General features: G+C 36.0%; 1 protein-coding gene, 1 long non-coding RNA gene and 1 pseudogene across 2 annotated transcripts; 1 reads left to right on the top strand and 2 right to left on the bottom strand.

The window, feature by feature from the left end:
- Positions 1-229: 229 nt before the first annotated feature.
- Positions 230-4,201, bottom strand: LOC114416946 (G-type lectin S-receptor-like serine/threonine-protein kinase At1g11300). Its single transcript, XM_028381995.1, has 7 exons — positions 2,846-4,201; positions 2,209-2,364; positions 1,936-2,135; positions 1,558-1,768; positions 1,227-1,464; positions 968-1,115; positions 230-771 (listed from the first exon to the last, which is right to left on the bottom strand). The coding sequence occupies exons 1-7, from the start codon at positions 4,074-4,076 to the stop codon at positions 451-453; spliced, it is 2,505 nt and encodes an 834-aa protein (XP_028237796.1). The 5' UTR covers positions 4,077-4,201; the 3' UTR covers positions 230-450.
- An 8,841-nt stretch (positions 4,202-13,042) lies between these two features.
- Positions 13,043-14,795, bottom strand: LOC114416246 (annotated as a pseudogene).
- A 1,982-nt stretch (positions 14,796-16,777) lies between these two features.
- Positions 16,778-18,074, top strand: LOC114414242. Its single transcript, XR_003667166.1, has 3 exons — positions 16,778-16,964; positions 17,064-17,211; positions 17,482-18,074. It is a non-coding gene; the product is annotated as an uncharacterized LOC114414242 (long non-coding RNA).
- The last annotated feature ends 8,458 nt before the right edge of the window (positions 18,075-26,532 follow it).

The raw sequence follows: 26,532 nt of genomic DNA, 5'->3' as shown, positions 1-26,532 counted from the left end.
CAGAACTCCCAATTGAGCACAACCCATAAGGAGAGTAACGAAATTATCTGGTTTCACAACTTTGATCTGTATCTCCCCAAATATCGCAATCACCTCTTTAAGACGATTAAAATGATAAAATTATGATTTTATTGGAACTAACAGAGAAAAATGTAAGAACAAAAAGTGCTCAAAAAATTCTGCATGAACTAAAACGAAAAAGACACTATTTTGCAAGACCAAAAGCATATTAACCCAATAAAGTACAAGCCAGTTTATTTGATTAAACTAAAATATAACACATTATTTTGAACATTCTTTAACTGTTGAAATCAAACTCAGTTTTTTCTCATTTGATTCAGTGAGACCGTGAGTAATAAGGTACATAAGGAGAAATGGGGGGTAGTGGAAACATCAACAGAACAAATGTCTTACTATTAAATCTTACAATGAGAAGAGTTTAATAGTAACTCATCTTGCTTCCACCATTGTATCTGTGATCAAATTCAAAGAAAAGCTTTCTGGCATGCTAGCGGGCAATATTGAATTTTGATTACCTCTCACATTTAGAAATGCAGGTGGTTTAGGAGAAGGAAGGGCCACAGTATCGTTCCCAATCATTGATACAACATCAGACATGGTTGGTCTATCTGCTGGACTTTCTTGAACACAGAGAAGTCCTATGTTCACATATCTTGGCACTGTATGCATACTACTACTAGTAGTGTCACTATCATCCAGTGCTGGATCCATCAGGTCCATTCCCGAATTGTTTGTCCATAGATCCCAAGCCTTCAACATTAGGCAAAAAGAAATCTCAAAAATAAGAATGTTTGGAGCATATTTTTGTAAGGCTCTATAATATTATACACCCCATCTCATTAATGCAACTTTCGTAAAAATGGCTTAAAACATCAACATATCATGAAATCAATTTAAATTTCAACCTTCCTTATGAAGAACGAACAGGTGTAATCTAGAAACTTACGTATCCAAGAAGATTGAAGGAATTTGTTTGATAAAAGCCAGTATTCTTCTTGCCACTTAAAATCTCCAACAGAAGGACCCCAAAGCTAAACACGTCTGATTTTATGGAGAAAAGGCCTTCCATAGCATATTCAGGGGACATGTATCCACTGACAACAAGAAGGTACACTAATTAGTATATATTTGATCATATGATTGAAGTCTTGATGGCAACTATATAATTATTTATAGCATCAGAAATATTCTTTTATTGGACTTACTATGTTCCAACTATACGGTTTGTATTTGCTTGAAGTTCATTATCACCAAATATTCTCGCCATTCCAAAATCTGATATTTTAGGATTCATGTTGGTGTCCAACAATATGTTGCTAGCCTTTAAATCTCGATGAATGATCCGAAACCTGGAATATTGGTGAAGATAAAGGATTCCTTGTGCAATCCCATCAATTATCCTAACTCGTGTTCCCCAATCTAGCATCCTTCTTTTTGTTGCATCTGATTTGCATCATTAAAAGATGTCAAAACCAAAGTTTGAGTTTAATAGAAGGGAGCATATTCAGGAAAGTTCCAAGACTGCAAAATACAAACCAAAAAGGAAAACATCCAGGCTTTTATTAGGCATCAATTCATAGATCAGCATCTTTTCATCTCGATCAATGCAGCAACCTAGAAGTCTAACAAGATTATTGTGCTGGAGTTTTGCAATTAATAAGGCTTCATTTCTCAGCTCTTCCCATCCTTGACCAGATCTTCGAGATAGCCTTTTTACAGCAACCTCATCCCCATTCAATAATATACCCTGGAATGTATGTATTATTTGTATTAAGTAACATATATGAAGCAGCAAAGACAAAATTTGTTGATACGAGAGAAGAGAATAAAGTTCAAGAGTTAGTGTTTGTTGATTTGACATAGTATATTGATTATATTCGAAAATATTCTTAGAAAAAGAGTTTTTGAGCATGCCTTGTAAACAGGTCCAAAGCCACCCTCACCAAGTTTATTTGCATCTGAAAAATTATTTGTAGCAGCTGCAACACTCACAAAACTGAATAATGGCAATTTGACTTCCTTCTTCTTAACTTTCGCACCCCTATGTGCTTCAGTAAGCTCAGAATCTTCGACTTTCATGCTCATGCTTACATGAAAACGTAGCAAATCTTCCCCTATAATGTGAGGAGAATTAGTCGACAAGTTTAAATTCTCATGAGTTACTGCAAAAACTTTTGCCTTATTTACCTTTTCTCCTTTGCCTTCTAGTCCAATAAACTAATAGGCCCAATATAAGAAATGCTAGAAGTAAGATCAGTATAACAATCAGAAGTAGATTCCTCAGCAAGTTTTCATGCTTGCGAAAATCAGTTGCTAGTTCTGTTGCATTTGTTGGGTTTGAATCTGCAAAGAATTATCAATTATGAAAATGCATGGATTGATTCATAAATGTATCTAAGCTGTGAAATGAAGAAGAGAGAGTAGAGAAAAAAGAGAGAGAAATTGCGGTTGAATGAAAAACAACTCAAGATTCTAATTTATGCTCTTTGAGTAGTGCACAAAATCTAAGTGAGGGTGGCAATTAAGCCGATTTATCCATTAACCACCCAACTCTTCTAAATAATTGTCCAACCTTAACCATCCAAATATAAAGTTGAAGTTTAATGGGTTAAGTGGATATTTTTTAATGAATACTTCATGATCCATCCCATATTTTTCTAAACCATTGACTGATTGAAAAACACACAACTCTCAGTTACAGTTAACTAATTACATAGTTAGCACATCTCTTTACAACTCTAGTGATTGCATTTACTATTCTATTCTCCTAAAGAATCAATTGAAAGATATCTACATCAAAGAAAAGGGGGCTTCTTTGACTTACCAGCAGTAACCAATTCTGACGCATCAAGTCTGAGGTAAAAAATTGGATTGGTATTATCAGAATTGTCCAAATATGTTGAGATGTTCTTTAGACTCAATACCTGACCATGCCACAACTGGCAGATACTACTGTTCAAATAATAAGCATAAGCAACGCACGAACAATTTCTAGAGCAAGCACTTTCACACTCTCTTGCTCTATCAATCTTTAGCTTGATGTATCCATTAGAAGTTTGTGGTAATTGAACTTTATTGAACTGGAAGAATCCATCATTGGATTTAACATTATTACTGCTTCTGTTGCTGCAGGACAATTCTATTTTCCGGACACAGCCAGCAGATGTGTTCCCATTCCTCCAAGAATCAGCATGCAATGGCTGGAAACCATGTAGACAATCACAAGGATCATGTGCTTGAGGGTTACAAATGGAAAAAACTCCACACGAATTTTCGGTTCCACACTTTGATGACCGAATAGAAACCCAACGCTTTGCTTCCTCCGACCAACTCTCCTTGATGAGCTCCCCAGACACTTCTAGTACCAGCCTAGAGTCATTATCCACTGACCAAGTGAAATAGTCTTCCATACCATTGTAAGTATCATTGTAATTGTCATCCCTCCAAAACACATCAGTACCATTGTAGATGATTAGGCTGGCCGCGCCAGAACCATAATTGAGAGAAAATTCGCCTGGGGCAGGGTCATCAGCACTTGTCCATGATCTCAATGACCGAAAGTTACCGGAATTATATCCTAGATTCATTCCAGGTATTAGGGTATCAGTAGGATCATCAAAACTCTGCCACAAAATCGCTCGATTCGAGGTGTTCAGAAGTACCAAATTTCCAGAATCCAAAAGCGTGGCATAGGTGCTAAAATTGTTTGATGCCTTGTTCACACGGTATGTCTTTTGTCCATCTATGATCATAAAGTTCCCATCGGGTTGAATAATCAGAACTGCTGAGGATGTTTGAACTGGGGAGTCTCTGTTAGCAACCCACACAATCTTGTCGTTTGGAACCCTTTTATACCATATGCCTACGTAGTACTTGGTGGAGTTATCTTTGGAGAAAAAACCCAATTCGAAGTTTCCACCATAAGAAAGAAGGGTATCTGAAGTTCCCAATGATTGTCCCGTTTGCAGAATTTCTTTGTGGGTAGTTGCATTAACGCAAAACATACAGAGGCAAACCAATGTTGTCAAGGATGTGAGGGCAGAAGTGAATGCCATATTAGTTCACAAGAATGATTTCCATAATCTAACACAATTTTACATGGTGTTTGCAAGAACTAATCTATGGAACTGTCCAAAATTAATTGGTATCAAATTAAATTATGATAATGGTGTGCTTGACTTCAGAAACAGTAAGTCTCCCACGGGGCAATGTAATATTCTAAACAATATTATTCAGCCAATGACCAAAGAGTCAGTTTGCTAAGTGGATGATGGACTTATTCAACATCACGTGCTAGCTGAATTATATTATCGTAAAATAATGATGGGACTATTTCAAAGATGATATTGTATCTTCATGTGTAGCCGTTAATGGTTTATCTTTTATGTTTAATAAGTCCGCATATTGACCAGTGTAACACGTTTAACTACTAACTAGATATTGATAAAAAAAATTTAAAAAAATATTGATAAAAAAATAAAATAAGTTTATTATCTTTTTAGTATTTAAACTTTTTAGATTTTATGATTTTAGTCCTTGAAATTTGTTTATTTATTTTTAGCCTTTTAACTTGTTTTTTGTTATTATTTTTAGTGCTTAAACTATTTTTCACTACCCAAAAAATTTAAGGGACTACAAACAGAAAATAAAAAATTTAACGACTAAAAAAATCTTTAAAAATTAAAATTAAAAGGATATTTTATCCAAAATTATATGATTTTTTTCACAAAAATAGAATTATGATAACAAAAATTATGTTGAACTATTAAATTAATAATTTTTAAATATTTGTTGAAATAGGAAATGTGTAATGATTATTGTAAAATAAATATATTTATCAAAAAAGTTAGATAGAGATTGTTAGGACACTTTAAATGAGGTGATTGTATTTATTTTAATAGGACGTTTGTTTCAGGGATGATTCTTTTAGTCCTGTGAATTTTTTTTTGCTAAGAATGTAATGTGGGAGTATTATTTGTGGATATTATTTAAAAATGTGTTTGATTACCTATTACAATTGGTTGAAATTATTTTTTATATTTCCAGTAATGATTAAAAATATGTGTGTGGTTGAGTTATTTTTTCTTGAGATTGGTAGGACACTATGAACGGGGTGATGGTAATTATTTGAAGGGAATATAGTAAATAAGGATATAAATAGAAAATTAATTTTGGCTGTGAAAATTGGAATAAAAAACCATAATCATGCACATTGGTAGAGTAAGTTGTAGTAATCTGTATGCAATTGAAGCAATATGGAAAATGTTAGTAGATGAAAGAATATTTTTAGGATAAAAAAACAATATTTGATATTTTTTTTTGTGAGGTAACAATAACATATAGTGAAAAAATGAATTGAATTGATCAAATTGAAAAATCAAGATATGTTTACCTATTTAATTTCATTGTGGAGTGGTCGATCTTGGAGGATCTTTTTCAACATAAAAGTCAGTGTGATGGTGTGTAGTTTTGGAATCCTTCTTTTAGCAGGATGTGAATTGTGAGGTTGATATCAAAAATAAATGTGTGATTGCAAATGCTACTTCATATTGAGGGTAAGTATCCGTTATTCCTATTATGAATGGTACCCCATATTGAATACAACATATGCTAGACTATTAATCCCACGTTTGAGAGAGGGACCAAAACTCATGAAAAAAGAAACAACTATAAATGAATAACAATTCACGTGCCTCCTTTCATTAGAAATAGGTAATAAATAGGCTACAGGGCTCAACAGTCCAGCTGACACTATTGTTACAGCTGCCATAGTAGTGGAAGTTTCTTAGAATAAAAATTACTGTGGTGACCCTAAGGGTCATAAAGCCAAGTTGTACTGTGGAGATTCAAATATTCTTCTGATGGAATTAATGTCTTTGGGTTGATGCTTTCTGTCTCCAATGTTTTCGAAATGTGTCTGTTGCGGTGGTTATTTTGACAACTCCTCTACTATCTGAAAAGAAAAGAAAAAAAAAAAAACAAAGAAATGACGCGTCTCAGGCAACTAAAGAGGGCAGAAATGTATTTTCATATGTATACAACTTTCATATATTTTAGTAGATAGGTGATAAATAGGCCACAGGGCTCAACAATCCAGCTGACACTATTGTTAGAGCTGCCATAGTGAAAGTTACTTAGAATAAAAATTACAATGGTGATGAAGCTAAGTTGTAACAAGGGAGTTGCTACGTGCATCCAGCATTATTGTTGGGGCACCCAGCAAATAGTGAAGTGGTGAAACTGTCCTTCAGCAATTCTTCTTCCGGAAGAAGTTTTTTTCCGGAAACTTTCCGGAAAACCTTTTTCCGAAAATTTTCCGGAAAACCTTCTTCCGAAAGAAGAATTTGTGACTTCCGGAAGTACCCACAAACTACTTCCGAAAGAACGTCATCTGGAATGTTTCCGGAAGAAGCTTCTTTCGGAAGTTAGTTTTTTTTTTAAAAAAAAAAAATTATTTTGTAATAATTTATTTTTAATGGATAAACTAAATTATAAAATAATTAATATTATTATACATAAATAATTAAATAATTAGTGAACGTAATTATGACTAATATTTATAATTTGTTTTTTAAACCATAAAAATTAATTAATTCGTAAATTTTATTAAAAATATAAATTATTTATTATGATAACATTTAATTTCTATTACAAAAGTTAATATATAATAAAAAAATGATTATTATTTTATAACAAAATGAAGAAAAAAGAATTTTCATTTTATAATAATAAGTAAAAATAAAATAATATTTAATGCGTATGTAATGACGATTTTGCCCTTGTGTAATTTTCTTTAAATTAACGCGTTCACGCTTCTTTTTACTGCGCTTTCTTCTCTGCTTTGTTTCTTCTCTGTTTTGTTTCTTCCGTTTTGGTTGCTTGCTGTTGTTCCGGTGGTGGTCCCTTTTACAGTTTCCATTGGTGGTCCCGTGAAGTATTTGAAGATTTGGTGGTCCCGTGTTCCGTATTTGAAGTTTTGTTAGTGGTTGTTCTTCCTATTTCGTCGAAGGTATGCATTTATGAGTATTTTTTTTCGTTTTCCGGCTAGTTTTTAGAGAAGAAAAACAGTAAAAAAAAACTGTATCAGGAAGAAATTTTAGGCACAGCAGGAGGAAGGTCCGGAATGACCACATCCGGAAGACCTTCTTCCGGAATGTTAAATTATTAGCATTTTTTTTATTTCTGTTTTATAATTTTAATATATATATATATATATATATATATTTCTGTTAGTTAATAATGGATTAATGGATTATTGGTTTAATTAGGTATAATGGTATATATTGTGGACAATAAAATTTATAAGAATAAAATTTATTTAATAATTTTTTGTTTTATAATGGTATATATATATATATATATATGTATGTATTTCTGTTTTATAATTTTTTTTATTTCTGTTTTATATATGTTGTGGATTATTGATTTAATTAGGTATAATGGTATAATATTAAATGATTTAGGTAACTTAAATGTATAATGGTACAAAAATGTTTTATTAGTTGTTTATTATAGTGATAAGTTTAGTTTAAGTAAATAATGTAGTTATAAATTTAGAATATATTTGTATTAGTTGTTAGTTAATAAGTAGTCAATTTATGGATGTGGTTATATGATAATTTTAATATAATTGTGTATGATGCATATGTGCTATTAATATGTTTGTTATTTAAGGTGTAGTAAATTTTTGGATGTGGTTATATGATAATTTGAATGTACTTGTGTATGATGCATATGTCCTTAAGATGGACGAAGATCAATGGAGGTATGACTTTGCGATGTCACAAGAAGTTCATATGGATTATGATTATGATAATCAAGAAGAATGTGGGGTGAATGAACCACATGTCGATTGTTCAAATGTTTTTAATACATCTCAGGTAATCATAGATAATTTGAGTCATTTGGTTGAATTGATGGTTTGTATGAAAATTAATATGTTAGGGTTGCGTTGTAGGTATTCACTACTCGAGATGATGTTTTGCAATGGGCTCGAACAGTTGCCCATGAAAATGGATTTGTTGCAGTGATTATAATATCTGACACAGAGACCGGTAGCAGAGGAAGAAGTTCATTTGTCTTAATTGGGTGTGAAAGGAGTGGTACATACAAGTGTAGAAATAAAGAATTCGTTATAAAAGACACCGGAAGTAGGAAATGTGGTTGTCCCTTCAGGCTTCGTGGGAAACCAGTGCATGGAGGGGAAGGTTGGATGGTGAAGTTGATCTGTGGGATTCATAATCATTAATTGGCGAAGTCCTTAGTTGGACATCCATACGCCGGGCGATTGACTAAGGAAGAAAAGAAAATTATTGCTGATATGACAAAGTCGATGGTGAAACTGAAAAACATCTTGCTAAAGTTGAAGGAACACAATGCCGACAGTTGCACCACGATAAAGCAAATTTACAATGCAAGAAGTGCATATCGTTCTTCAATAAGAGGAGCTGATACCGAAATGCAGCATCTGATGAAGCTTCTCGAACGTGATCAATACATTCATTGGCATAGATTGAAGGATGAAGTTGTGGTGCGTGATCTGTTTTGGTGTCACCCAGATGCAGTAAAGTTATGCAATGCATGTCATCTGGTGTTTTTTATAGACAGTACATACAAAACAAACAGGTACAGACTCCCACTACTTGACTTTGTTGGAGTGACACCAACGACGATGACATTCTCTACTGGGTTTGCATATCTGGAGGCTGATCGTGTTAATAATATTGTATGGGCTTTGGAACGATTTCGAGGCCTATTTTTAAGACACGATCGCCTCCCTCTTGTTATTGTCACTGACAGAGACCTAGCACTGATGAATGCAGTGAAAATTGTGTTTCCCGAGTCTACTAATTTGTTGTGCAGGTTTCATATCAATAAGAATGTGAAGGCGAAGTGCAAATCTTTAATCGGGGGAAAAAATGTGTGGGACTATGTAATGGATAGCTGGGGTACTTTGGTTGATTGTCCGTCCGAACATGAGTTCCATGAGTCACATCAGAAGTTTCAAGTTGCTTGTTCGCCTTGGCCGATGTTCATTGACTATGTTAACGACACATGGATTATCCCCCACAAGGAAAAATTTATTACAGCATGGACGAATAAGGTCATGCACCTAGGCAACACAACAACAAACAGGTATTAAGAACTGATTTTATTTGTTAGTAATGATTAGTATTAAATGATATTTAATTGTTGTATATTTTCATGTTTGTTGTGTATTTTAAATGTAGGGTTGAATCAGCTCATTGGGCTCTCAAAAGAGTACTACAAAATAGCGTTGGAGACCTATGTAGTGTTTGGGATGCCATAAACAACATGATCACGCTGCAACACATCGAAATTAAAGCATCCTTTGAAACCAGTACGCATGTGGTTGGCCATGTATATAAAAAAATCTTATACAAGAGGCTTCTTGGGATGGTTTCAAGGGATGCTTTAAATCAGATTGCTTCTGAGGTTGACCGTCTGCGTTATCTCGGCAACAATCTTTCTTCTTGTGGTTGTGTGATGAGAAGCACGCACGGTCTTCCTTATGCATGTGAGCTTTCTAGGTATATTACTGGCAGCATCCCATTGGAGTCAGTCCATCTTTTTTGGAGGAGACTTTGCTTTTCAGACCAAGGATTATGTGAGACGGAAGTCACCATCAAGGAAGAGATAGAGATCATATCTAAAAGGTTTGATGAACTTGATGTGGCTGGCAAAGTAACTCTGAAGAGTAAACTTCGAGAAATTGCATACCCTGATCATAACTCTATGTGCCCTCCTCCGTCAAAGGTCAACACTAAAGGTGCACCGAAGATACCGATGAAAAGAAGTCAAAGATCCACAAAGCGTGATCCGTCTTACTGGGAGTATGTTGATGTTTTTCATTCTGTTCAAAGCAGCAACTCTCCAGTGAAACGAAGTGTATCATGTTCTCAACCGCCTCAGCCAACAAGGATCATCCCGATGTTGGATCAATTTGCGTCATTCTTTCAAAGTTTCATTCGTGACGTTGTGGATGTGAAAGCGGACGGTAACTGTGGATATCAGTCCATTGCCGCTTTATTAGGTATGGGGGAAGATTCGTGGCCGTTAGTGCGTAATGAATTGATTAAAGAACTTGGCAGGTGGTCGCATGAGTACATGAACCTCTTCGGTGGCACAGAGAGATTTGAACAATTAAAGTTGTCCCTACTTGTTGATGGCTTTTCAAAGGTATGTTTTTAGGTTAATTTTTTTAATAAGAATGTTTAAATTACTTATATGTGTATGTTTGGTTCATTCAGGTTAGTGTGGACAAGTGGATGGATATAACGGACATGGGATATGTGATTGCTTCACAGTATAACGTAATCCTTGTATCGTTGTCCCAACAACAAAGCATGACATTTTTCCCTCTTAGAAGTCAACCACCACCTGACTCTTCTGGCCACCGCATCATATGTGTCGGTCACGTGTTTGGAAATCATTTTGTTCAGGTACATTGAATATAGTTAGTATAACAATTATGCAATGACTTCACTGGTTCGTTTGGCACGGTCAGCGCATGATATAATGTTTGTTCATGTACAACAGGTTTATTTGAAAGACCATTGTCCCTTGCCGCCTCCAGCGCTGTTGTGGTCAAGCAATTGTTATTCTCAGGCAAAGCAGTGGGCAATTCCATATATTAGTAGAATGCAACAATACACAAGCTTGATGTCATTCAAAACACACTATGTAGACCTAAATGAAGACTAAACATGCATTTTTTATGTAATTGTATTCATTATGCGATATAATTTGTTGTAACCCGTTACTAACCAATTAATATTATCAAGTACTCGTTTGGTTAAGCAAGGAAATTGTTGGTCCAACAAAAATCATTTACGCGTGTAGCATACATCATTGTCATAATTGACCACACATAATGACATGCATGCGTATTACAGTTTGAGCACGACAACACATTGGCTGACTTCAGTACACATTCTGAAACTAGCAGTCGCTCGACAACACATTGGCTGACTTGACTACACATTGGCGACAACACATTGGCTGAATTGACTACGCATTTACGCGTGTCTATTTTTTTGTAAACAAAGTTAAACAATGGCTCAGTCACAACCATCTATATATATGGCATACTAGGCTACTAAATCACACATTATCTTGCTTTCAAATAATCTCCCAACTGATACACAAACTATGGCATTTTTAGGAGAAACTAGCAGTCAGACGATTGTCAACTCAAGGTTGGCTTTCATTTATCCAAATGGATCGATTATTCACAATGATACTGGGGTTTAATTCCAAACTTCAACTCCGGTGCCCATTCGAGTACCAAATAGGTGTGATTTTGCAAGCCTAAAAACCAGAATACACAATACCCTTCAGCTATCCGACAAACAATTTTTGGATGAAATTCACTACCGAAAGCCATTCACCGATACAGGTAACCAAATTCGCTTTGAGTGTATGAAATTGATAAATGATGACAATGTCAACACAATGTTAATGTGTAATGATCAATTTTCTTGTGTTGGTCCGATTGAGTTATTATGCACCGTTGGAAAAACACCAGATGAAATAATAAACTTACTTGAACGCACTATGCCTCGTATTCATGACGCGATCCTATATTACAACGAGAAATGGAACATGCCACCGCAGAACAAATTTGTTGGATGCGCGTTCACAGGAAAAAATCCTAAGAAATTTCAAATTCCTTCAACATGTACCATCGATGAACTGAAGAATTTAATCAAGCAAGTTGCACCTAAAGGGATTCCCCTTCTTGGAATTCACGAATCACAAACGGTAAGACGATTGTTTTTCCGCCAACCAGCTCGGTTTGAGTATTCAGATACGGTTATAAAATATGAAATAAATGAGCTGATCACCAACGAAGAACTGCTGAAGGTGTTAGTACAATCTAACTACTGGAAAAAATATGGACCAATAGAAATTTTAGCTGTCTTTATTAAATATGTTGTGAAAATCGAAGACGAGGTCACTGGGACGTCGCTAAACAACTGAATGTGATGTTTAATTGTTTGTTTTTTCGTTGATATAACCTTTATCTGTTTACGGCATGTTTAATTCCCATAATAAAGTTGAATGTGTTGTTTCAGTGGTCCATAAAATTAATTGTTAAAAGGGTCCATTTCCTATTTTTTTGGATTTTCAGGCTTTGTTTTGACGTGTTAGTTGACGGAACCGGGGAACGCGACTATTTTTTTTGGGTTCTTTGACGTCCAAACATGAGAAATGGCCGCCCTCCATTGTCTTAGGGCACTGGCACACCCACGCAAAAAAATCCCAAACATGGGTACTTGAACATGGAAAAAGGGTTCATTTCCTATTTTTTTGGATTTTCAGGCTTTGTTTTGACATGTTAGTTGACGGAACCGGGGAATGCGACTATTTTTTTTGGGTTCTTTGATGTCCAAACATGAGAAATGGCCGTCCTCCATTGTCTCACGCCACTGACACACCCACGCAAAAAAATCCCAAACATGGGTACTTGAACATGAATTTTTTTTAAAGTCATCATTGTAGTATCTTATATGGCGATTTCATTGTCATGTAAATTTTTTTTTATGATCGAATCATAATTTTTTATATATCATAATTACTTTAAAAATCTTACTAACACATAATTATGAATTATGAATGATTTTAAAAACATTTATATTTTATGTAATTCTTACAAACAAAACTCATGATTCTAGGTTTTGTTTTTTAAAAAATTAATTTAAAACACTCGTAAACTTCGCTTAACGACCACAAAAAATCGAAATAATAAACTATATTATAAAATAATAAACCGTGCAAAACACGTCAACTATTAAACAAAAAACTGTTATAATTACAAATATTCATGTCAACTACAACACAAAAAATAAATACAATGATCAATGGTCCGTGTGGCGTCTCTGACGAGCCCTGACAGTCCCATCAGCACTGGGTCCCCCTCTCGCGATCGTCAGGCAGTCTTGCATAATGTCATATAACTCTGTGCCTGCAGTGACTATCCTAAGGTTGAGCACACACTTCAACCTCTGGGCAATCGCCTCATATCCCTCATAATCATCTTGTCAAAATCATTAAAAACATTTATTATGAAATTTAAAATAAATAACAACTTATAAAACATTAAACGCACAAATAATCTTACCACATGTGGAGGGGGGTCAAATGCTACTGGAACCTGGGGGCTGGGCGGCTGTATGTAGTCCTCAGGGTCTGCGACTGGTGCATCCCTCTGCTGGTCACCTGCCTGGGTCGGTATCATGAATGGGTGAGATATGCGGAAAAACCACTCCATGTAATCCGCAGATACCTGCCCAGGCACTGGACAAACCTGACCCGCAGGTAGTAAGTGATCCGCAAACTGCATCCACCTGTCATCTATCTGATCGTGTGACAATCGTGCACTAACAGGCGGCGGAGGGATGCTCTGGATGTAACCGAACTGGCGTACCACCCTCTCCGGTCGAACTGTGACGACCATAGGACCACATCTCAGCTGACCCTGGAAAGATGAAATCTCCTGAAACGCCCTAACCCCCCGATGCTCCGAAAACGGCAACCAGGACACATCTGTGACGATCAAACCATCACAATGTGCCCTGTAGGGTGCTCCTGTGATTCCCTTCATGTGCGCCTTCGACGTCAACCACCGGGAAGCACGTGGGGACGTCTCCTGGTATGTATCGTCAGTCACGCACTGGTGCACACTAGGGAAGTGCTCATAGATCCAGCACTACACAATAATTGAGGTTAACATAACATAAAAACATGTTTAAATCATAATCGAACGTAACATATTAATAAACACAAAATTTACCTGAAGTAGCGTCAAGTATCCCGCAAGCTGTCGGGTGGTGGTCCTACAAGCCTCATCTAACTGGTCATACATATGAACCAGCGCGGCAACTCCCCAAGCGTAACCACCACTATGAGCGAGGTCCCGGAAAGCGTCAAGGTGGACCACATGCACGTATGTTGCACTCTTATTAGCAAAAAGAGTGCAACCGACAAGGTGCAACAGATAAGCGCGAGCTGCGACAATCCACCGCCGGGCCTGACATCTGGTCTCATATAAGTCTCGAACCCATCCTAATCGTACATATGCTCCACGTGTGAGTGTTGTCTCCGCTCTGGCCTCCTCCGCAGACACTTCCAGCAACTCCGTAAGCAAGAATCTGGCCTCCTCCGTAGAAAGGGCGTGGAAACTGTGCAAGGCGCCAGTGATGGGAAAATGTAGGATTGACGACACATCATCCAATGTGATCGTCAGCTCTCTTACAGGAAGGTGGAAGGTGCTAGTCTCACTGTGCCACCTCTCCACAAATGCAGATATAAGTCCAGGATCGCCAGTAATAACTGAACAATCTATCAGTGGACTTAATCCAGTGGTAGCCACCAGGCCTTCAATCTCAGGCACTGGCCTCCCAATCAGTGTCATCTTCCTCCCACGTGACACTAATTTCAAATCAGGACATTCCTGATTTGAAGTACAAATTATACAATTATTAAAAAAAATTACTCACAAACAAATAAGTCAACAATGATAAATAATTCACAAATAAAAATACCTATCCACTCCAGATGGCATGTGCAACATGCTCGGCAAATGATGTGAGCACTGACGGGTCTCGTGGACCACCAGGGAATCCCTCAGCAGCATCATCACCATCTGACCCCTCACCACTATCAGTACCCTGTGCGTCCGCACGCATCTCAAGTGCCTCCGTAGCCTGCTCAAGGACATCGTCAGTCATGTCAGCGACGTCCTCAGCCATATCACGTCCCTCCGTAGTCATCTGATGAACGCGTAGCCTACGGGCTGAGGCAGTAGGCCAACGCCTCTCAGGAACATCAGCAGCATCCTCATCAGCAGGTCTATCTCTGCCTACAGCTCTACCTATCGCACGACCTAAACCTCGTGTTCTGGCCATGATCTGCAAATCATGTCGAACACGTATTTTTTTCGGTCAAAATATACACAATTTTCTTTATAAAAAAACAACTTTATTTATAAACAAATAAGACTAACTTAAATCAAACTATTTTAAAACATACACAACATAATTTTTTTAAAAAAAATTAAACTAAACAACTTCATTTATAAAAAAACACAACTAATGTAAAATTTTTTTATTAATAAACATGCACAACTTAATTTAAAAAAGAAATTAAACAACTTCATTAAAAAAAACACAACTAAATTATTTAGTAAACATCCACAAGTTAATTTTTTTAAAAAAAAATAAACAACTTCATTTATAAAAAAACACAACTAATATAAAAATAATTCATTACTAAACATCCACAACTTAATTTTAAAAAAAAAATTAAACAACTTCATTTATAAAAAAAACATAACTAATGTAAAAAAAAATTAATTAGTAAACATCCAACTCTTAATTTAAAAAAAAAAATAAGAAACTTCATTTCTAAAAAAAAACACAACTAAATTACTTAGTAAACATCCACAAGTTAATTTTTTTTAAAAAAAATAAACAACTTCATTTATAAAAAAAAAACACAACTAATATAAAAATAATTCATTACTAAACATCCACAACTTAATTTTAAAAAAAAATTAAACAACTAATGTAAAAAAAATTATTTAGTAAACATCCACAATTTTTTTAGAAAATAAAATACTTCATTTATAATAAAAAAACTAATTAATTAAAAAAAATTAGTATTTTTATAAAACTTCCAAAACACACAACTTTAATTATAAAAATAGAAAACTTCATTTTTAAAGAAAAAACAATAATTTAAAAAAATAAACAATAAACAAAAACAAACACAAATACTTTTATAAAAAAAATAATTTACAAATTAATATTTAGTAAAAATACACAATTTAAATTATAAAAAAAACATGACATAAAAAACCCAAACCTCATTTTTCATAAAATCTATAAAACAAAATAATCAACAGAAATATAATAATTCATTTAAAAAAAATAACAAAAGAATTTTGGTTTTTTTTTATAAAAAAAAACACTTTCCGGAAGAAGTATTCTTCCGGAATTATTCCGGAAGAACACTTCTTCCGGAAACTTCTTCTGGAAATCCCAAACGTTTTCCGGAAGAACCCTTCTTCCGGAATGTTTCCGGAAGAAGGGTTCTTCCGGAATGTTTCCGGAAGAAGGGTTCTTCCGGAAAACGTTTGGTTTCTTCCTGAAGAACACTTCTTCCGGAATGTTTCTGGAACATGTTCTTCCGGAAGTTCCGGAAGAACCCATAACGGATCTTCCGGAAGCCTCGCCGTCAGCCCCCTTTCCCCATTTTTTCCGGCACCTCCTGCTCTCGTCTTCTACCCTATGGTTCCGCTAACCTAAGGTTCTTTTAACCTAACCTAATGCTACAACTACACAGTGCATAATAAAACCAAATGGAAGGTTAACGAAACTTACCTCGAACGGCAATGGCGTCCAAGCGAAAGAAGCAGCAGCTAGGCTCGCGGTGGAAGAGAAGGCTCGCGGAAGAGGAAAGAAAAGAAAGAAAAGCAGAAGCAAGAAGTGATTCTGGGAGAGAAGAGGGAATGGTTTAAATTTTTTAATGAAGGGTAAAATAGTACTTTCAATAAATTGCTGGGTGCACCTAACATTTCCCTTGTAACAAAGTTCTTGAACCTAGAAAGTGGTCCAACATTGCGTTTGGGCCTAAGAGGATGAATGTGGCCCGTTGGGCTATCAATGTTCTCTGGATTAAAAAGGGCATTGCCCTCAATGACCAAGGAAGAGTCTTGAATTTGACGTGCACATCCATGTTTGTTGCAAACGGTGTAGATTCGCTTGGAGCAGATGGTGGAGAAGAGTCTCTGTTAGTCTCTTGAGTAGAGTGAGTTCTAGCTGGACGCACTGTATTGGAATTGGAGTGAAGTGATGCTAATTGATCGGGAGGGCCTGTGTTGAGTTCCACTTTCCAAGTACGATTTACTTGAACATCAGGTGAGTGTGGAGATTCAAATGTTGCGACGGTGTGTTGTTGGCGAGTGCATCGCAGTGTTTCTTTGATTCTGTCATTAATGATTTTTTTTTTGTTTGCAGAACAGTGTCTACTTCAGCCATGAGAGAATCCCCGGGCAAGTAATCTAGTAGAGACGGCGGTTTCCGACCATAGAGTGCTTGGAAAGGTGTCATTCCTATGGCACTGTGCAGGGTAGTATTATACCAGTACTCAACCTAATGTAAGAAGGTAAACCATTTTTTTGGATTCTCACCCGCAAAGCACCGTAAACAAGTGCCTAATGATAAGTTGTGGAAAATTTAAGTTGCATGCCTTGTGTTTATTCCCTGGGCTATGATATTCTGATAATAACTGTTGGCGAGAATTCTGAGTGTTGGGAATATACAGTCAGTTCTTAAAAAAGATAAGTCCTCTAGTCACATGGAAAACTTTCTACATTTCAGTATCATTTTAGCATTTAATGAAGAATTCATGACACTATGTATCGTTCTTATAAAGTTTATGCAGGGTTTGGAATAAGGTGGGTACAACGAAGAGAATGTCAACAAGAGTAGTTCACTTTCAATGTTCCTTCGAGAAAGAACATCTGCCACCCGGTTTTGGTGACCCGGTAAAGGATGTCATAGAAGAATCCTTGGAGTTTGGTGGCCCAAGGTTGTTGCTCAGGAGTCAACAAGCTTTGTTGGTCTGTATATATACCTTGAAATAATTTCCGATCAAGGATTGCTTCCATTTCTTAGTAGCTTTTGTGATGGCATACATTTCCCTTGCATAAGCTGATGTCTATTGGATTTTTTGGCAGTTTTCTTTTACTGAAAAAGGTAATTGGCTGACTATGTTGGTTGAGAACTACTCCTAACGCAAAGTTGGAAGCATGAGTTTCAATCTCAAAAGGCATTTTAAAATTGGGAAAACTGAGGACTGGAGCCTATGTGATAATGTATTTTAATGTTGTAAATGCCTGTAATGTGTGTGTATTCCATTGAAATTGTACATTAGCGCGCAGTAGCTCTGTGAGTCAATCCTAAAAAATCATTGATAAAAGCCAGTCAATCCTAAAAAATAGCAGATCGAGCTTGCACCTTGGAAGGATTGGGTTGAACTCCTTGGGCTGAAATGATGTGCCCTAAATATTTGACTGTTGAAACTGCAAAAACACATTTAGTTAACTTCGCATAATAGGAATTAAGCTTATGTAACTATAAAACTAAATGAAGATAGTGAAGATGAGTAGCATAATCAACATTGTAAATGATTATGTCATAAAAAAAACAAAGCAAATTTTCTCAAATAAGGTCATAGGAAGTCGCTCATTGTTGATTGAAACGTAGATGGTGGGTTTGCTAGTCCAAATGGCATCACAGGGAATTTGTAATGGCCATCAAAAGTCCTAAAAGTGGTTTTGTGTGTGTCTTCAGACCAAACCCGCATTTGGTGATAGCTCGAGTGCAAATCTATCTTCAAGCGCAAATTTATCTTTGAAAAAATTGACTTGCCACCAAATTCATCTAAAAGCTCGTCTATGATGGCTACAGGGAAATTGTCTTTGATAGTGATTGTGTTAAGAGCACAGTAATCAACACAAAGTCTCCATATACCATCTTTTGTTTTTACCAAGAGTACTAGAGAAGAGAAGGGGCTAGTGTTTGGGGTTGTTTTTCACTGACATGGTACCACATTGCATATAGGATTAAGTCTTAGTGTATCTGTTGCATAACGCCTGTTTAATGATCATTGTGACGGGTTATGTGATGGTGTGTAATGAATTGTGTGTGAGATGGGGTATTGTATTTGAGATGTGTTGTCTTGAATGTGTGTTAATCGTGAAGGTGTAGAATATGATTTGTGATTAAATTCTAGGAAAAGTGATGTTACGTGTTGAATGTTGAAATGATCTGAATTGTGCCAAAGTTGAGCCTTGTAATACCTATATTGTTGTTATAATTATATTATTATTATATTTATATCATACTTGTATGTTTTTGTTTATCTTTGAGGAATGTGATGACTCATTCCTCATGTGTTGTTTGTGTTTGGATCCTATGAAGATCTCGAACCTTGTGTTCATGGGAGAAGATGACTAAGTGGATTGCTTTAAGGAACATTGTGCAGGAGGATGTCAGGACACAATGCTCTGATAGGATATGATATTAGGACATGGATTTCTATTTAAATTGCATGAACAACCTTGTTTTGACCAGAAAATGTTTCTGATAAGTTTTATTTGGTTATAGTGAAACGAATGTAGACCTTTTACTCATGTGGATTTACTTATGATTTTATTGAATAAAACTGATTTTCTTAGATTCCGCATTTTATATGTTTTTCTCGTTTATATGCATGTTGAGGTAGAGGGTATCACAATCGTAATCTATAAAGACTCATGACGAGTATCAATGGTAGCTAGTAGTTGGGAGGGATAGTAGGAAGAATTTGGTGGGATATGCCTATGACAACAACATTAATCTAATGATAAAAAAATGATTCATAATGGACCATCTATAAGGTGGTCCATCTTAGCTTACTCCAGCAAGCACTGACATAACACAACAAACACTAAAGCCTTAACATTTTCTTCCCCCCTTAGATATATATCATTACAACACAAAATCGGGGGATTCTGAACTCTCTCACATGAATCTGAACCTCTCAAACGAAGAATTACATAACCATAATAACCACCAATCCTATGTGACCCATTAAAATAAGATTTTTTTACAAAAAAAAAAAAATCTAACCAAATCAGTGGAATTTTATAGAGTTGCATAGGATGGATTTGCTTAACCACATTTTTAGTTGGAGTTAGTTAGACAAAGCCATTAACTAGTGATGTATGTTATGGTACTTGTTGTTGCTGGTTTAGCAAGCTCATACAATTATTGAAAGTAAAAAAAGAACCAACATTTACCAATATCACACAACAATAACATACAAATATTAAAGTCACACAATCAAACAAATAGTAGAAACACAAGAGAAAAAAGGCAGATCCCGAGATGCCTCCCTCTAAGCACTTCTTTAATGTCACTAGCTCGACAGGCCATATGCCTTCAAGGTGGCATGAAAGGTCACATATAACACATCTTCCTTGCATTTTCGCTTCTTAGCTAGACACTCCATGAAAATCATGTATCCCTAAAACGTTTTCCATATCATTACAAGGGACGTGTTGGTGATCAAGGAAAAAGTGGCACACATTACATACCCGGCCGGAAGTTCAGGCGGCCAACATTACATACCCACATTCTCTCATCCAATTGATCCAAGGGAATCTCTTCCATGACCTACTGAATAAAGATCCATACGCACACCTTGCCATATACATCGAGATCTTTACACATTTGTTGCGCTTAGCAAGTATGGCAGTATTCGTGCTAAGTGTGTGTCTCACGCTAAGTGCGCCTTCATTTTCCTGAATTAGCCCACTTTCCTAAATTAGTCTTGCTTCATGATGCTAAGCGTGTTGTGCCTACTGAGCCTATGCATCACGCTAAGGGCTTGGGCGTGCTAAACGCGTATCTTTAGATCACCAATTTGTTCCTTTAGGATTTAATTTATTTTTCTACTCCAATTATTCACTAAGCATCATAAATTCATCAACTTTTAATATTTTCTGCACAAAAACTTAAATGATATTAAAATTCCAATTATTTGCACAAAAAGGAAGAAATAAGAAAGAAAAATTACTAATTCATATATAATTTAATCCCAAAATATATCGATACATAGTAGTTATCAAACTCCCCCAAATTTAAAGCTTTGGTTGTCCTCAAGAAAAACTAACTAATTATTCTGAGACAAAGTTTAGAGTTTACCAATCACAATTCATGAGGTAACTGCATACATTCCAAAAAGCATCATTGGTCAATTCTCAAGTTCACAGTTGTCATAAGTTCATGAAAGAAGCAGAACAAGATGCACTTCAAATAAAATAGTTAGCAAGAATGATAGATCACGAGGAAGAATCACCAAACTTTAGTCTTCATGAGGCTAGTGTTTCACTCAATCCCACAGTGTCTTGGTTAAGAGTGTTTTGATTATAACAATTGAATGGTAAAATTCCCAACTTTGCACATCATCTTAGTCAATGCAATCATACATGCACAATGTGGATCACTAATGATTTTATTAGGCTTGTAACTTGGTTGGGCTAACAAAGAAATCATGGTTTTTCTAGGATTCAAAGTTAGGATCTAGGAGAGCATTCATTCTCTCAAATTTTTGACAAACCTCACAGCACCAACTTATTGTTTTGCTACTCTTTTTCAGCACAACCACTTTCTTTGATGATGGTTTACCCCATCTTTTATTCTTCAAAATAACAAGAAATTTTTTTTTGCAACAGTAATAGACATTCATACTGTATTGGAGTAATACCATATATTGTGACTAAACTTGTGTTGTTTATCCATTTTCCTACAATAGAAATTCACCCAAAAACATTCTCCCAAATTTGGGACAAATTTGTCTGTATTCATGAGTTCTCTCCTACAACCTAAGAAAGGGTAGTTAGTCAATATCAACTTTTTAGGCTTGGGGTCCAATGACAAATAATTTACATCAGGCTTAAAAAGGGTGCAAGGGATACATTCATTAACAGTTTGGCTTTTTAGCTAAGTAGCTAAAATAAAATAACAAACATGACCTTGATTATCTCCACATCATACATGCATTCAAACAATCCAAAAATCATGCAAAATCAGGAAATTAAAACCAATTGTTCTCTCACAGTTTAAAGTTCACACAACTCACCAGTTTTCATGAAGTATTCAGGTTCTCATTCTATGCTTTTCTATCAGAAATACTAACCTTTTCACTCTTTTACTATTAGTTCACACTCCATCACTTACATAAACGCTTGCTTGCACGAGGATCAATAATTCACAAAAAGTATCCATTAGTACGCAGTTAGTCTCACTCATACAATCAATTCACTCAAAAAGTGTTGCAATCAAACAATAAGTGTCTACTATCCTATCAGAATAAAAATTAAATGACTGAATTTTAAATTACCAAAATTTAAATTAACATAGTTCCAAGAAAAATAAAATGACAATAAAATAAAGATAAAGAAAATAAAAATAAAGAAAAATACATAAATTAAAGAAAAATAGAGAGAAGTCCTGATCAATAACAAATGAACCTTAATCCCGAGCTAGCCACGGGTCCTAGGCTCATTGTGCAGTAGTGATGTTCGCAACATAGTCATCATTATCTCTGGTCTCTACCGCATCATCATCACAACCACCAGAGGTATCACCCCCCTACGGAAGTTAGCTAGACTTCTAGCCAAACAACCTAAGAGAGGAATGCCTTTGGTGTCATCTCTGGGCTAAGAGATACTCGCCATGGTGGAGGCTCTGGAGCATGGGGAAGAGCTATTCCTACTGAGAAGAAGACTGGTTGGTCGAAGATAAGGTGACTGGAGGAGGGTTGACTGGTGGTGGTGGTGGTGCATCCTGGGTGGCTCTAGCTTGGATCCGCCTCGGCCTTGGAAATACAATTGAAGAATCTGTTGGATTCTAGCAATTCTTCTTTATATAGGCTAGTTTAATTATCGGGGTGAGGGACTCGTAGGTCAACGTGTCTGAATCGACTCCTTAGGTATCGCAAAGTGTTGTAATTAAAGTAGGGAAGTTAATTCTGGTCGTACTAGATTGGGCGATTTGAGTAATCTTGAGTGAAATCTTGTTGCCTATGTCCATGTCCATCTTCATCACAATCCATGTCCATCTTGTTGTCAAATCTGATAGTCCACCCTTGCACCCGACACTGCTTCAGTGAATCATCCTCTGGATCATAGATGTTGTAGTAAACATCCTTCACCAGAGCGACGTCTATCTGCTTCTATGTCAGGCGGGTGAGTCTTCTGTGCCACTGACGCCTCTGGAGCTTGTTGTAAAACTCATCGTACATGCCCAATGCAAGCTCCACGTTCCTCTCCAAAAGAATGTTCCAAAGATGAATGTTATCCGAGTATTGGAGTCATGCTGTTTATGAAGCTAAGAGGGAGGAATCTCAAGTAGAATCCCCCCTTGTGGCTGACTGGCTCTTATTCGGTGTTTCCTCGAGGCCATCTACAAAAGAAACAGCAAAGTGACAAAACAGGAAAATATTAGAACGTAAAAAATAAAAAACTAAAAATCTGAGTGAGGCGCTAAGCCGCCACAAGGTGCTTAGCACCAATGCAAACTAGTAGGGGCTTAGCGCGAGACCGTGTGCTAAGCTCATGCATGAAAATAGGTAGACCTTGGGCTTAGCATGAGACTAGTCGCTAAACTTATGCATGGGTATAGCTTGACACTGGGGTTTAACACAATGCTAATTCCATGCATGAAAAATGAAAAGACTTAGAAAGGACAAAATAGTAGTGGGGCTTAGCGTGAGATTGCGCGCTAAGCTCATGTATGTGGACTAAAAACAGTGGGGCTTAGCACGAGATTGCATGCTAAGCCCATGCATTAACATTAAAAAAATAGAAATGCAAAATGTATGCATGTGACTTAAGAATGTGCTTAGCGTGTAGTTGCATCTTAACGTGTTTATCCCCAAAAAATCCCAGAAATGTAAAAACGCGCTAAGCACGCAGTGGTAGCTTAACACGTTCATTTTGAACCCAAAAAAACAATGTTGCCCAAAATTTCAGAACTTACTAAGCCATGGATATGGGATTAGCGAGGGTACATAGAATAGATGAAATAGAACATTATACAACAATGTATGTTTGACAGAACAAAATTATGAATGCAACAAATACGAATAATCATTACACCAAAGGATGAACCAAGAAAAAAAATATTTGCTTACCTAATATGATTATAGTTCAACAAAAAAGAAACAAGAAATGAGAATTGCTCAAAGTGGACATAAAATATGAAAAAGAAGAAGACACTCAATAAAAGAAGAAGAAAATAGAAAATAAAATTTCGGGTTGCCTCTCAATAAGCGTTTTTTTAATGTCACTAGCTTGATGTGAGACCCCTTCATGGGTCTTAAAGGTGGATGACGGTGGTCAGTCTTTCAATGTAGCCACTATTGTAGATTTTGAGTCACTAACCATTTACAATCCAACTTCTCTCAAGCTCACTTGACGCAATATCCATCAACCCCACTGCTCCATAAGGCTTCATTTCTTGGATTATGAAGGGACCAGACCATTTGGATTTGAGTTTACCTAGGAAGAGCCTCAGCCTTGAATTGAATAGCAAAACTTGTTGACCAGGCTGAAAGGTCTTCTTTATCAATTTTTGATCATGGTACACCTTCATCTTCTGCTTGTAAATTTTGTAAGACTTTTATGCATTGAGTCTTATCACCTCTAGCTCCGGCAATTGGAGCTTTTGCTTCTCACCTAACAATGATTCACCAAAATTTAGAAATTTGAAGGCCCAATAGGCCCTATGATCTAGCTTCACTGATAGGTGAAAAGCTTTCTCATAGACCATCTGAAAGCATGATAGTCCAATAGAAGTCTTGAAAGCAGTCCTAAAGGCCCATAATTCATCATTCAACTTTGAAGCCCAATCTTTTCTTGAGGAACCAATAATTTTTTCTAGAATCCTCTTCATCTCTCTATTAGAAACCTCTTCCTAACCATTTGTCTAAGGATAATAAGGTGAAGCCACCTTATGTCTGACATGATAATGCACCAGAACCTTCTACAACTGTGCATTGAAGAAATGTGAACCCCCATCACCTATTAACACTCTAGGAACTCCAAAACAAGAGAATATATTCTTCTTTAGGAACTTGATAACAGTATTAGCGTTATTCTTTGGAGCCACTACAGCTTCTACCCATTTAGACACATAATCAACAACAACCAAGATATATTGATTCCTATAAGCGAACGGAAGAGGAGCCACAAAATCAATGCCCCAATATTCAAAGACTTTTACTTCCATGATGTTCTGCAATGGCATCTCATTTCTCCGTGAAATGCTCTCTGTTCTCTGGCATTGATCACAATGAAGCACATGATCATGGACATCCTTGATGATAGAAGGCCATAAATATCCAACTTGTAGCATGATAACTACGCAATTTAAGTTAAATTGATAGTCAATTTTGGCTAAGAATGATTAGAATTTCTTCACTTTAACGTTGTTTTTAATGAAGAAATTAATATCATTGTATTTTTTACCAGCAAGATTCAAAAGAAGAAAAATTCAAGTGCTTTGGAGGAAAAATGATGCAAAAACTTGAAGAAAAAGCTTTGATGAAAAAAGTTGTAGATTGGGACAGCTTGCTTAACGCAAAAGACAAACTCGGCGCATCTCCTGGCTTAGCGGTCAACTCACGCTTAATGGGAGAAGGCCCACGAGAAAGTCCAAAGGCGAGCTTAGCTCACTTAACGTGATCACCGACATACTTACTAAGCCTAGGAGGCCCACTTAGCGCAAGGTCGCATGAATTTTAAGCTACCTTTAGCCTATAAAAGGAGTAGGAAGCAAAGAAGAAACACACACCAAGACTCAGAGCTCTCTAATGAATACATCCTACGTCTGAGTATCTCAAATAGGGAAAACCCTCTTTCTATGTCAATTATCCCCTTCTCTTCCTCTATCCATCCCTTCCCTTTCTTCTATCCAGATTAGCCCCTAAAGTGTAAAGTCTCTCATGGCAATGAGAGGCTAAACCCCCATTGCTGGAAGCCTGGCAGATCAACTCTTGTAATGTAATTCTGTCCTATAATCTATTTAATGCAATCTCATTTTTATTGCTCTTTTCAGTGCTTCATTGTTAATCGATTATGGTTTGGCCATCCATGTTCATGTAATGTTTAAAGGATAATGTATTAAAAATGGATATTTTCTATGAATTGGAAAATGACATCTAAATGAAATCATTGCTAGAAATAAATTGATATTTGTTTAGTCTATTTTATGCATATTTAATCTTAATGCAATTTATTGTTTTTATCTTCGCAAAGAAATTTGGGAGAGAAAATAGATAAATTAGGCTCTTCATGCAGGAAACCAAAGATAGAGTGTCATAGTAAATGTGGGAGGAAATTGGGATAATATTGGATAGAGAAAATAATTAACATTGCATTACAAGTAGTTTTGGCATGCTAGGTCCCAACATAGTTAAATTCAACATTTATCTTTAAGCATCATTATGTTTATCTTCTACATTTCTTATCTTTTACTTTAAAATATCTTATCTGTTTTATCTTCTATTTTTTATCTTTAAATCTCTTATCTCCTAATCTTCTGTTTTAAATTTCTTATCCTTCTTATTGCTTGCTTCTTTAAATTTTACATTTGAATTTCTTATCTCTTACTTGTAAATTGGGTTTGCATCAATCAAAGTACAAACAAAGTCCATGTAGATTTGACACTCAGACTTCTGAGTATTTTACTACTTAAGACAAATTGGTGCACTTACCAAGGAGTTAACAAGTTTTTGGCTACATTGTCGGGGACTTTGTCCTTCGTACTTGGTTGTTTGCATATTCCAATTTTAAAGGAATCAGTTTTTATCTTTTAACTTTTTATTTTTATTTTAAAAAAAAATATTTTTCAATTTTTCTTTACTCACTCTTAT

The sequence above is a fragment of the Glycine soja genome, chromosome 6 (assembly GCF_004193775.1).
Source record: "Glycine soja cultivar W05 chromosome 6, ASM419377v2, whole genome shotgun sequence".
Taxonomy (NCBI): Eukaryota; Viridiplantae; Streptophyta; class Magnoliopsida; order Fabales; family Fabaceae; genus Glycine; species Glycine soja.
This window is presented reverse-complemented; position numbering and strand designations above follow the sequence as displayed.

Bases quoted from the DNA above. Each gene is read 5' to 3' on its own strand.
- LOC114416946 (XM_028381995.1), bottom strand. From the start codon at position 4,076: ATGGCATTCACTTCTGCCCTCACATCCTTGACAACATTGGTTTGCCTC. The intron at 2,365-2,845 runs GTAAGTCAAAGA...AATTCTTTGCAG, and splicing joins GTCAGAATTGGTTACTGCTG to ATTCAAACCCAACAAATGCA. The intron at 1,769-1,935 runs GCATGCTCAAAA...CATACATTCCAG, and splicing joins GCTTTGGACCTGTTTACAAG to GGTATATTATTGAATGGGGA.